The sequence below is a fragment of the Haliotis rufescens genome, unplaced genomic scaffold (genome assembly GCF_023055435.1).
Source record: "Haliotis rufescens isolate VD_foot unplaced genomic scaffold, xgHalRufe1.0.p SCAF_1, whole genome shotgun sequence".
NCBI classification, from domain to species: Eukaryota; Metazoa; Mollusca; class Gastropoda; order Lepetellida; family Haliotidae; genus Haliotis; species Haliotis rufescens.
The window spans coordinates 36,649,017-36,661,813 of NW_025963779.1; the positions used below are offsets into that span (position 1 = coordinate 36,649,017).

A 12,797-nucleotide genomic window follows, 5' to 3' on the forward strand; every position below is an offset into this window, starting at 1 on the left:
GTCAAAGGCACTGTTATCAAATCAAGTACACATACATATTTGAAATGTCCAGGTGATTACAGGTTGTTGTTTTTAAACAGTCAGATTGCTGTATGAACAGACACATTCCTTTTACAATGGTTTGCACCTATCATTTCTACTATTACCGCTACATTGATCATTTTCTTAAGTATAAGTACTTAAAAAGGTGCAATGGATTTCATAGAATTCTGAGACTCTTTACCCACCATGCCCACCAAAACACATTGCGCAAAAGTCTTTATGATATTCGATCAAACACCCCTACACCATCAATCAAGACATAATTATGTCTCCTCAACATTTCTGCTTCATTGTACATGTTATAAAATGTCAAAATCAGACAAGAAATTTGTTCTCAAATGTACCTAAAATGAGCACTGATTTTGACCACACTATATGAGTGAGTATTGTTTTATGCCATTTTTACCAATATTCCAGCAATATCACGGCAGGGGACACCAGAAATGGGCTTCATACATTGTACCCATGTGGGGCATCAAAACCGGGTTTTCAGTGTGACGTACGAACACTTTAACCACTAGGCTACCCCACCGCCCTGCCCCACACAACATGAAACAAAGCAGTTTGGTTTGTGGTATATATACTTGAAAGCAATACTTGACTGTAACATCTCCCTGACTACTTCTGTCCTCACCTCAGCTGCCTTTGTGAACGTCTTGAGAGCTGCTGTGTAGCTCCCCCGGTGCAGGTAAGCCTCGGCCAAACACTCCCACACATGGCTGACAAAAGGAAAATGGTGATTGTAGTAGCTGCCTATAAATAATCATCTGGATATCACGTCCCATTCTGTTGGGGTATGATGACACATCAGCCAATTCACTGAGGAAGTGAGTGAGTATGGTTTTACGCTGCTTTTAGCAATATTCCAGCAATATCACAGCGGGGGACACCAGAAATGGGCTTCACACATTGTACCCATGTCGAGAATCAAACCCAGGTCTTTGGCATGACGAGCAAATGCTTTAATCACTAGGCTACTAGACCGCCCCTCACTGAGGAAGATCTCATTATTTCAGTTGCCATGTGTGACAAGAATATCTTCATCCGGGATACAGAGGAGGGAAATGTGAAATGTACACATGGTTACAAAGACCAAGGCGCAAATACAGGGTGTCATTTGAATACTTTACCTTCCAATATATTAATACTTAATATAAATTTAACACTTGGACTGCTTTAAAAAGTGTCTCTCCATGGCCAGAGTGAATAATGAAACATCTCAAGCAAATATTTAATATCCGATTGCAAAACATACAGAAACAGGTATTGTGATTTTTATACATATTTTCTATCATCTATTCACAAAACAGTCATCATATATATGATGCATCTGTCTTCTTTCAATAATGATTTTAAAACACTCTAACTGGCAAGTTATATTCTGCTGTGTCATGATCATGCTTGCCAATAACTAGAGTTTATGGCCCCCTTTCACAAAGTAGCGCTACGACTGTCGTAAGTTTACGTTAAAGTTTAGGAGTTACTGTCGTACTGCGGTCCCTTTGCTCTATGACAGTCATAACTCCAATACGTTAACATATATCAACCAGTGGTAGTGCTAAGACTGCTTTGTGAGGCAGGGACCATGTTAGAACATGGGTTCTTACTTGTCTCGGGGGTCTGCTCTGAGAGCCGCCTGGAATGATGCCACGGCGATGGTGGGGTCGTCATGTCGCACCTGATACAGACCTAGCCTCAGCCAGGCCCACTTGCCACTAGTCATACAAACACACATAATGAGAAAAAATACTCCACAAAAAGCACTGTTGCTTATACTGTTGTCTAAATCTTAATGCTGTGATAAAAGCTGAATCCCACTGTAGTGCTACATATCCTACCACAATAGCAGCTTTGGGGTCTTTTCATGCGTGAAGACAATGCTTACCAGTATGGGTAAACATTTTTCCACAATTGAAGAACATCTTTTCAAACTTAAAAATATATTTCCATGCTATGAACAAATCCAAGTCACATCATAATACAGATATTGTTTGCCACAATACCAATACAAACTGTTTAATATCTACATCCCTAGTAAATAGTTCTAATTCAAACAAACAGTTGGCCTGCACTCACCAGCCAGCATTGGCCTGACTTGTGGCAGCCTCCAGAAGGGCCTTGGCTTCCTCCTGCAACCAGTAACATCTCTACAGGCACAGCTCTATAACACAGCCCCTCATCTACGGGGACCATTGTTATGGATTGGAAATTGAAAAATCTTGGACTGGAATCAGCCTTTCATCTAACCTGACATTAGTGGCCCAGTGACAAAAGTGGCCCAGTGACACAAGCGGCCCTGTGACATAAGTGACACAAGCGGCCCTGTGACATAAGTGACACAAGTGGCCCTGTGACATAAGTGACACAAGTGGCCCTGTGACATAAGTGACACAAGTGGCCCTGTGACATAAGTGACACAAGTGGCCCTGTGACATAAGTGACACAAGTGGCCCTGTGACATAAGTGGCCCAGTGATATAAGTGGCCCAGTGACACAAGTGGCCCAGTGATATAAGTGGCCCAGTGACACAAGTGGCCCTGTGACATAAGTGACACAAGAGGCCCTGTGATATATAAGTGACTTAAGTGGCCCAGTGACACAAGCGGCCCTGTGATATAAGTGGTCCTGTGACATATGTGGCCCCTTAACACAAGTGGCCCTGTGATATAAGTGGCCCAGTGACACAAGTGGGCCCCGTGACATATGTGACACAAGTGGCCGAGTGATATAAGTGGCCCTGTGAAACAAGTGACACAAGTGGCCCTGTGACATAAGTGACACAAGTGGCCCTGTGACATAAGTGGCCCAGTGATATAAGTGGCCCAGTGACACAAGTGGCCCAGTGATATAAGTGGCCCAGTGACACAAGTGGCCCCGTGACATAAGTGACACAAGAGGCCCTGTGATATATAAGTGACTTAAGTGGCCCAGTGACACAAGCGGCCCTGTGATATAAGTGGTCCTGTGACATATGTGGCCCCTTAACACAAGTGGCACTGTGATATAAGTGGCCCAGTGACACAAGTGGGCCCCGTGACATATGTGACACAAGTGGCCCTGTGATATAAGTGACATAAGTGGCCCTGTGACACAAGTGGTCCTGTGATATAAGTGACATAAGTGGCCCAGTGACATAAGTGGCCCAGTGACACAAGTGGCCCTGTGACATAAGTGGACCTGTGACACAAGGGGCCCTGTGACACAAGTGGACCCGTGACACAAGTGGCCTAGTGACACAGTGGCCCAGTGACACATGTGGCCCTGTGTTATAAGTGGCCCAGTGACACATGTGACCCTGTGTTATAAGTGGCCCAGTGACACCAGTGACATAAGTGACACCAATGGCCCTGTATCAAAGTGGCTGGTGACAAAGTGGCCCTGTTACAAAATGGCCTGGTGACAAAGTGACCCTGTTACAAAATGGCCCTGTGATAAAGTGGCCCTGTTACAAATGGCCTAGAGACAAAGTAGCCTAGTGACAAAGTGGCCCTGTGACAAAGTAGCCTAGTGACAAAGTGGCCCTGTGACAAAGTGGCCAAGTGACAAAGTGGCCCTGTGACAAAGTGGCCCTGCTACAAAATGGCCCAGTGACAAAATGGCCCTATGGAGGTTTTTCTCTTGGAAGAAATAAAGTTGTTCATCATGCCCTTATACAAAGCATTTGTCGTCTTTCAATAATCATTAATATATTTCACCTGACATCTAATAATCTGCTATGTCATGATCACATATTCCAATAACCAGGGCCCAGTTTCACACAGCGACTGTAGTGCTATAACAGTTGTAACTCCTATACTTCAACATGAAGGGGGCGCCAACAATAGGCTTTGATAGTGAGGAGAATCGGACACTGTGCTGGTCTTTGGCATGACAAATGAAGGACTACATGTCTTGACCAACCCAACACCCTTATAAGAAGACCTTATTTCCATCAAAACAGTTTCAGTTGTGACTTACATCTTCACCAATGGCGACCAAGATGTCACAGAGTGCAGCTCCAGCCTCCTCATTAGCAGGGTCAAGGTCGTACGCCTTCTGATAGCAACGCTTGGCTTTTCTGTTTAATAGTGTTAAAAAGAAAGTGACAAAAAACAGATCAGGATAACTGAAGTTGACAGCTGAATCAACATCACTACCACTGCCAGTTAACATCAAAAGAAGCCATGAGCAAACTAAAGGGAGTCAACTCAACCATCAGGTTGAATACATACACATTCTCCTTCTGCACAGTGGCGTAGAAGTGTCCCAGGTAGAGGAATATGTCACTATTGTAGGGGTCAAGTTTGGCTGCCTGAAACATGATAAACATTTATGTATGATGTGCAATGTCATTTTGTTTCAATGAACATACAAATCAAGTATTATCTTTAAGTGTATTATCAGAAGCTGTAGTATCAGTGAAGATTTCAACTTCTTTCAATGTGACACTAAATCCCTAAGTCAATCAAATGTTGGCCACATGGGCCTTAGGAAAGCCCTAAAACATCTCTTCTGCATCCCTCACCTTAAGGTAGGCCTTGAAACATCTCTCCTGCACCCCTCACCTTAAGGAAGGTCTTGAAACATCTCTCCTGCACCCCTCACCATAAGGAAGGCCTTGAAACATTTCTCCTGCACCCCTCACCTTATAGAAGGTCTTGAAACATCTCTCCTGCACCCCTCACCTTAAAGAAGGCCTTGAAACATCTCTCCTGGACCCCTCACCTTATAGAAGGCCTTGAAAATCCTTCCCGCACCCCTTACCTTAAGGAAGGCCTTGAAACATCTCTCCTGCACCCCTCACCTTATAGAAGGTCTTGAAACATCTCACCTGCACCCCTCACTATAAGGAAGGCCTTGAAACATCTCTCCTGCACCCCTAACCTCAAAGAAGGCCTTGAAACATCTCTCCTGCACCCCTCACCTTGAGGAAGGCCTTGAAACATCTCTCCTGCACCCCTCACCTTGTGGAAGGCCTTGAAACATCTCTCCTGCACCCCTAACCTCAAAGAAGGCCTTGAAACATCTCTCCTGCACCCCTCACCTTAAGAAAGGCCTTGAAACATCTCTCCTGCACCCCATCCTGGCCTTCGGTGTCTCGCAGCTGCCACAGGACTCGCCCCAGCATGTACTGGTGTCCACTCACACCGGGGGCGTCCTCAGTCAGCTTCTCAAACCTGTCACAACAGACAGGCCCAAACTGTGCAACTTCTAGGTAATACCTACACAAGCTTTGATACCATCTCTTTGAGGACTAATTGGGTTCACAAAACAATGTTCAGTTTAATTGTTATACTGATTAAGTACTGGATATGAAAGTATTCTGATCTGTGATGATCTGTTCTTTTAAGGGTATGACAATCAACTTCTGCTTGTGAGTTTAAACTTTTACAAACCTGTAGAGGTTATGAATTCTCTGATGAAATCCTCCTTGGGGCACTTATTGCATTTTCCTTGCTCAAGAAAATCTACATGACATAGTTGTAACCATTTTTCTTTAATAAAAAATGTTACCACACAAAAAACTTCGTTTTTGTATGATATACGACCACCTTTACGGGGCCTCACCCCCAACGGCGCCTCACGCCAGGGGGAGCAACTCTCACCCAAATCACTTTCCATATGTCTAATGCTGACGGAATGAGGGGAGGTGGGTGGCCGTGCCCCAAGGAGGATTTCATCAGAGAATTCATAACCTCTACAGGTTTGTAAAATTCTCTTTCTGATTAAATCCTCCTTGGGGCACTTATTGCATCAAGACAGACTCCCAAAGATAATCTAGGAAGTGGCATCCATCAGCAACAGGCGTAAATAAATACATCGTATTTGATTATTCAACAGAATAAAATATTGAGTTCAATAAATGAAACCAACCTTATCGTGAGGCACCACCGTCGAAAGGCGGGGGCTAGAGACAGGGCGTGGTCGACCATATATTATGATAAAGCCTGTTTTTGCGGCTTGTCATAAGTTGAGAACTCGAAACACCTCCCACCCCCCACACTTTTTTTGAACAAGTGATATAGGGGCGTAGATCACGAGAGACCATAACCAGCACTGAGCTAGGCCAGAGGGTCCCCGAGGATCGAAGGAGTGCGTGCGCAAAATACGATGATTATCGAGTAGTAAGGACTGATATTTATCGACCGTAGAAGATAAAATCCGGACCATTACTGAGCAGTATAACCGGAAGACTGTCTAAAATCTCGAATGCTCAATCAGCTAGAGATTAGAACTTTGCCCAGTTCGGAGAACTGACTGACCAAACCGAGTACGCTCGCTTGAGTGTTTGTCGAGTTGGTAAGGTTTGATGAATCGTGCTCGGCTGGCTCCAAATAGCCGCGGAGCAGATCTGCTCAAGTGGCAGAGCCGCGGCGTACGCTTTTGACGCAGCCACTGCTCTAACCTAATGAGCCTTCAACCTGGTAGGGGGGTCCCTGCCTTTAAGCGTATACGCTGTACAAATGGTTGAAACTATCCACCTCGAGATAGATTGTTTACTCTCAGGTGAGCCAACCTTCCTACCGCCGTAACAGCAAAATAGTTGGTTATCCTTACGGACACCCATATTTCTGCTGATATAGGCCTTGAGAGTCGTGCGGACATCCAAGACATGAGCATGTCTTGCAGTGGTCCCCGACGAGGAAGGCTGTGAAAGAGCAGGTAGCTCAATAGGAGCCGTTCACGTGGAATCGTGTGCGACCCTAGGACGGTAAGGGTCCGGTAGTCGAAAACTGACTCTGTCCCGGTGATATTTATCGACCGCATGGAAGACAGTTATTTCGTGATCGGCTGACATAACACGAATGTCGCCTACCCGTCTGCCGGACGTTACCACCACAAGGAACGCCGTCTCCCAGCTCAACAGCTGAAGAGAGAGAGACAACAGATCCCGAAAAGAAGGACCGGACAGCCAATCGAGAATGATTGACAAGTCCCAAGGGGGACTGATCCGCCGGACTGGCGGTCGGATCCTGTCCACACCTGCTAAAAAGCGCTGCACTAATGGGTGTGCACCCAGAAGTGCCCTGACGACAGGGACGTGAAAAGCTGCGATAGCTGTAGAGTACCCTCGGACTGTTGATGCGGCCAGGCCGTCATCTAGTCGCGACTGGAGAAACTCAAGCACGGATACGAGATCTGCAGAAAAAAGATCTGCAATCCCTCTATCGACACACCAGGGCGCATAGCAGGCCTATCTATCGTACTGAACGTTTGTCGAATCCCTCCGCGAAGCCAGTATTGTGTCTGCAACTCGTGCAGGAATACCGCTCTTCTGGAGGCGATTCCTGACAGTGGCCAAGCCACCCATTGAATCCTGAGATTCAGGTGGAGGGCCCCGTTCTGGGATAGGAGGTCCGGTCGTAAAGGTAATATATCAGGAGGCTGAGCCAGAAACCTGAGTATTACTGGAAACCCACTCTGCGCCGACTAAAGAGGTGCCAGGAGCACAAGTAGTCGCGCAGGCTGAGTGGCTAGCTGAGACAGGACCTTGGAAATCAGAGGTACTGGGGAGAATGCCCCCAGAACTGTCCGTCCAATCTAGCTGAAAGGCGTCCGGTGCCACCGACCTCGGGTCGTGGACTCGGGAGCAGAACGTTGGTGTCTGGTAATTTAACCAAGACGCAAACAGATCCACCTGTAATGACCTGTATAACAGGGAGAAAATTCCGAATATCCCCGGGTCGAGCCTCCACGCCGTTCCCCCCTGCTTCCGGATGTAAGTCATCGCTGTTTGGTTGTCCATCTCTAGACGAACCACTTGGCCACGAAGCAGATCCGGGAAGCGTTGGAACACCAACCTGACCGCTCTCAGTTCTAGCACATTGATATGCAGTTTGATCTCCTGCTGGGACCATAGTCCCGAGGCAGTGTGATCATTCAGAACGCCTCCCCAGCCGGAGAGTGACGCGTCTGTTTGAACTGTGAGAGACGGAACGGGAGTGATTCCCGACCTCGGTCCACCACTGGAGGTGTGTAATGAGCCACTACGGAGTCTAGAGATCTTCCGAGTTCGCCCAAAGTCGACGGAGTGCTTGTTGAATGGGACTCATTCTCAAGCGCGCCCGCCAGACCAAATCCACTGTCGCCGCCATGTTGTCCAGTAACTGGAGCCATGTACGAGCAGTGTGACTTGCGCTTAAGGGATTTGATATCTTGTGACAGAGATACACGTCCTCTCACCTCAGATCTGACTTCTTGAGATTGACCATCCACCCTAGAGTGATCAGAATATCTATCACTTGTTGTGTAGCTATCTGACTCAGGGATTGCAATAGAGCTCTTAGTAACCAGTCGTCGAGGTACGGATGGCAGAACCGAACTTTTGACCTGGCCACTTGGGCGGGAATCAACATCAGCTTGGTGAACACCCTCGGGGCCGTGGAGACCCCGAATGGTAGAACCCTGAACTGATAACACCTCCCGTCGAAAGAAAACCTCAGGTATTTCTTGAAATCGGGGTGTATTGGTATGTGGAGATAGGCGTAGTTTAAGTCTATTGACGTTAGCCATTCTCCTGTCTCGACAGTTGAGATCACTGTTTGGTGACTAGGAAACAAGTCGAGTAGAAGCCCTCGCTTTCCTGTCCCTCGGGACCCGGTTCGATCGCAGCTTTCATAAGAAGTGCGTCGACCTCGGCACGGAGGAATTCCGCCTTCTCTCGGGTAGCAGGCACCGGAGTGTGCTTTATCTCGGAAAAGTGGAGGAGCGGATGAGTTTTCCACCGAGGCAAATGGCCATCCCTTAAAATGGACGGGGTCCGGGGATTGTGTTGTAACTGTCTCCCATTCCTTCAGGAATAGAGCCAGTCGGCCGCCTACGGGGACATCCGGCTGGAGGCAGTGGACAGTTCGATAACTTGCGACTGTGGGTTCACCCGGGGCTCTTCGGGCGCTAATGGGAACCCATCGTTCCCAGCCCTGCGAAAAAGCTGTTGGCCTCGACCAGCTGCCTTGCCCCGGCCCGTGCCTCTCTTGCTCCTCCCGGCGCCCTTATACCTGAAGGAAGCGGCGGCTTCCAAGCAGGTGTGGACGTCTGACCCGTGCGTTAGCGTAGGAGGGGACAATTGGAGAGGCCCGCTTACGCGGTTTAAACGCTTGGTACCTCCAACAAGGCCTTATGAGTCTTTGATGGAAGTATACAATTGAGCAGCCTCTCGGACCACCTGCTGAGCCCCAGGGAAGAGGGTGGCACCCTCTTATACGGCAAAGCAAGTAGGTCTTGGCGTGTGTAAGTCGAGTATTTAGATACCGACATCCACCGCCTGCGAATGCCCATAACAGCGCACATCATCTGCGAGGCACAGCTACGAATAGCGTCCCGCGCAAGATAACTGAACTTCCGTTAGTTGCGCGGCCAACTCCGAAGAGTCGGCCGGCCCCTCTCCCGCTAACTCCCTCTGTACAGCCGACAGATACGCGGAGTGTACGGACACACGGAGCTGTTGGCATGCATTATGATATTGCTCCTCGAAGCAAGTCAAGTTGGGTGTCTCCGACTCTGGCATGGGCGCAGCCACCTGAGGCAGTACCTGGACAATCCTGTCCCGCACGTGTCTCTGCACCCGGCCCGAGGCCGAGTCCCGGTGCCGAGGTGCCGGAGGTTCCAGGGAACCCACCTGGCACTGGGCTAGGTATCCACTAGTGAAAGCCTTGGCCTCGGAAGAGGCGTCTGGCTCCGCTAGGGAAAATTGTGCGTCGGTAGTGCACGGGACGGTGCCCGCCACCACTACGCTGGGGAGCGACCTCGAGCCGGAGCCGAAGCTCGGTCTCAGATCGTCCCCGAGACAAAGGGAACCAACCTGGCTCCGGGCTAGGTATCCACTAGTGGAAGCCTCGGCCTCGGAAGAGGCGTCTGGCTCCGCTAGGGAAAATTGTGCGTCGGTAGTGCACGGGCCGGTGCCCGCCACTACTACGCTGGGGAGCGACCTCGAGCCGGAGCCGAAGCTCGGTCTCGGATCGTCCCCGAGACCAAGGGAACCCCCCTGGCTCCGGGCTACGAATCCACTAGTGAAAGCCTCGGCCTCGGAAGAGGCGTCTGGCTCCGCTAGGGAAAAAATGTGCGTTGGTAGTGCACGGGCCGGCACCCGCCACCCCTCCGCTGGGGAGCGACCTCGAGCCGGCGCCGAAGCCCGGTCTGAGATCGTCCCCGAGACCAAGTGGCCTGCCTCGGCCGACGCCGGGCATATCACAAGGTCTCAAAGCCGCGTCCGGCGCCGACAACGGGGAAGGCTCGGTCCGCATCTCCTCTCGGAGCTGAGACTTTACCTCCTCCATCATCGACGCCATCTGCGACTTAAGTAACGCAGAAAAGTCTGCCAAAGACAGTGCAGGAGAGGGTGCAGTGCTTACTACGGGGACCCTCGAGCCTTCTCCCCCGGCCCCCGGAGAGGGAGCGGGGGAGACAATCTCGGCAGCTTTTTTTACCCTTTTTAGATGGGGAGGGGGGGATGTCTTAGTAGATCTGATATCTACCCCCGCCTTTAATAGACCTCTTTAAAGTGGAACAAGTCAACTTGTCTCTTTTTGGGGGCCCCGGGGGGTAAAGGCAATGTCCTCCGCCAGACATATTAGGCAGCGTTCGCGCCTGTCTTAGAACAACCCGTACACAGTTTGAAGGTCTTGTAAACAAGACCGTATTCTCTTTCAGATTAAATCCTCCTTGGGGCACTTATTGCATTTTCCTGGCTCAAGAAAATCTACATGACATAGTTGTAACCATTTTCCTTAATAAAAATTGTTACCACACAAAAAACTTTGTTTTTGTATGATATACGTCCACCCTTATGGTGCCTCACCCTCCACGGCGCGTCACGCCAAGGGAAGCAACTCTCACCCAAATCACTTTCCTTATGTCATCTGACAAAGACAGACGTGCTGTTTTTTTCAAGACAAAATAAAGACAAGATAATCGTTCGTACAAGAACCATGGCAGACCAAACTGTATGTATGGTACATTTCTTTCATGCAAAGGCGTAATACCTCGCATTGTAAAGTTATAAAGTTGTAATTATGTGACACGTGTACGATACCTTTGAAATGAAGGCCGTCGTAGCGTCCATTTTGTAGTGCCACGTATGATATATGTAACACCAGGGCCATCAAAAACGGCTTCGGTTTTTTAATCTATATCATCGGGCTTTAGCCTACATTCTTTTCCTTTAAATAAACCCAAGGTGGTGTGTTAATTATTTTAAATTACACTTACCTTTTTTACGGGTTTTCTACACCTTCGCGCGTAACACGCCCACTTTGGTGTTATAATTATACTACGACATTGGCTATTAGTATCGCGTTACCAATCGCATTCTAAATTACGCCTTTGCTTCTAGTTACACAATTTATGCACGTATCTTTCCGATCTTTCAATCGCACTGATACACTTTATTACCCTTCCCGCCAAACTCAAAGATTACGGTCTTTTTTACAGACCTTCAAACTGTGTACGGGGTGCTCGGCTTCGATTCCCCCCCAAGACAGGCATGATACTTGCATAAAGTGTTTGGCCGAAGACGGGCATGACGATGGGTCATGCCCGATCTGTGTTGCATTCACACCACGGGCACAGAAAAAGAGAAATGTGGACCTCTTACACTTTAAGGGTCTATTGAAGGCGGGGGTGGACATTAGATCGGCAAAGACCGCCCCGCCCCCCTCAAAAAAAGTAAGAAAGGGTAAAAAGGCAGCTGAGAATGTCTCCTCCGCTCCCTCCCCGGGGGCCGGGGGAGAAGGCTCTAGGGTCCCCGTCGCAATCACTGCACCCTCTCCTGCACCGTCTTTGGCAGACATCTCTGCCTTGTTGAGGTCGCAGATGGCGTCGATGATGGAGGAGGTAGAGGCAGGCCACTTGGTCTCGGGGACGAACTCAGACCGGGCTTCGGCGCCGGCTCGAGGTCGCTCCCCAGCGGAGGGGTGGCGGGCACTGGCCTGTTCACTACCGACGCACAGTTCTCCCTAGCGGAGCCAGACGCCTCTTCCGAGGCCGAGGCTTCCTCTAGCGGATTTCTAGCCCAGAGCCAGGTGGGTTCCCTTGAACCCCCGGCACCTCGGGACCGGGACTCGGCTTCGGGCCGGGTGCAGCCCGGGGATGCGAAGGCCCAGGCCTTCGGGCGTCCCCTTCTGACTTCGTCTGTCTCTTCTCTCGGAGAAGAGTCGATTAATTTCGGCTCGGAATCAAGAGAGGAGGAGTGGATGGAGGAGGGGGGAGACGACTCGGAGACCTCGGGAATATTTTCCTTCGTTTCCTCGTTGAGGCATGTACGGGACAAGATTGTCCAGGTACTGCCTCAGGTGGCTGCGCCCATGCCCCAGTCGGATCCGACTGAGTTCCGCCTTCCGGGGGACGCTTTTGCTCCGAGCAAGGCGCCCCAGGTGCGGCTCCGTATTCTGTCTTCATTGGTGCATGAAGTCATCAACCCTCTGTTGTCGGGTGCCCGCAGGAAGTTCGACCTGCCCGAACTTATTAAGCGGTACCTGTTAGCAGAGGATGGTGATTTTGAGGTACCGGTGGTGGACGAATGTGTCTGGACCTCCGTTACCCTGGGGGGGTCTTCGACCCCCAACTTGGCTAAGGTCAAGCAGGGCCGGCGGTTGCCACCCTTTCCCGCGTGCGGTACGGAGCTGAAGGCTGCTTACGTTTGCTTCGAGGAGCTCCGGGTGTCCGTACACTCCGCTTATCTGTCGGCCGTACAGAGGGAGTTAGCGGGAGAGGGGCCGGCCGACTCTTCGGAGTTGGCCGCGCAACTTACGGAGGTACATAGTCATCTTGCGCGGGAC

At 49.7% G+C, this 12,797-nt stretch overlaps 1 protein-coding gene across 1 annotated transcript in view; it reads right to left on the bottom strand.

Annotated features, from left to right (window-relative positions):
- The window catches only part of LOC124135690 (tetratricopeptide repeat protein 37-like), a 68,261-nt gene that overhangs the window by 36,477 nt on the left and 18,987 nt on the right, over positions 1-12,797 (bottom strand). Inside the window, exons 14-19 of the mRNA XM_048395808.1 lie at positions 5,066-5,198; positions 4,254-4,333; positions 4,000-4,099; positions 2,119-2,171; positions 1,650-1,757; positions 677-761 (exon numbers count right to left, since the gene is read on the bottom strand). Coding sequence (XP_048251765.1) covers positions 677-761; positions 1,650-1,757; positions 2,119-2,171; positions 4,000-4,099; positions 4,254-4,333; positions 5,066-5,198 — 559 coding nt within the window. The remainder of the gene's footprint in view (positions 1-676; positions 762-1,649; positions 1,758-2,118; positions 2,172-3,999; positions 4,100-4,253; positions 4,334-5,065; positions 5,199-12,797) is intronic.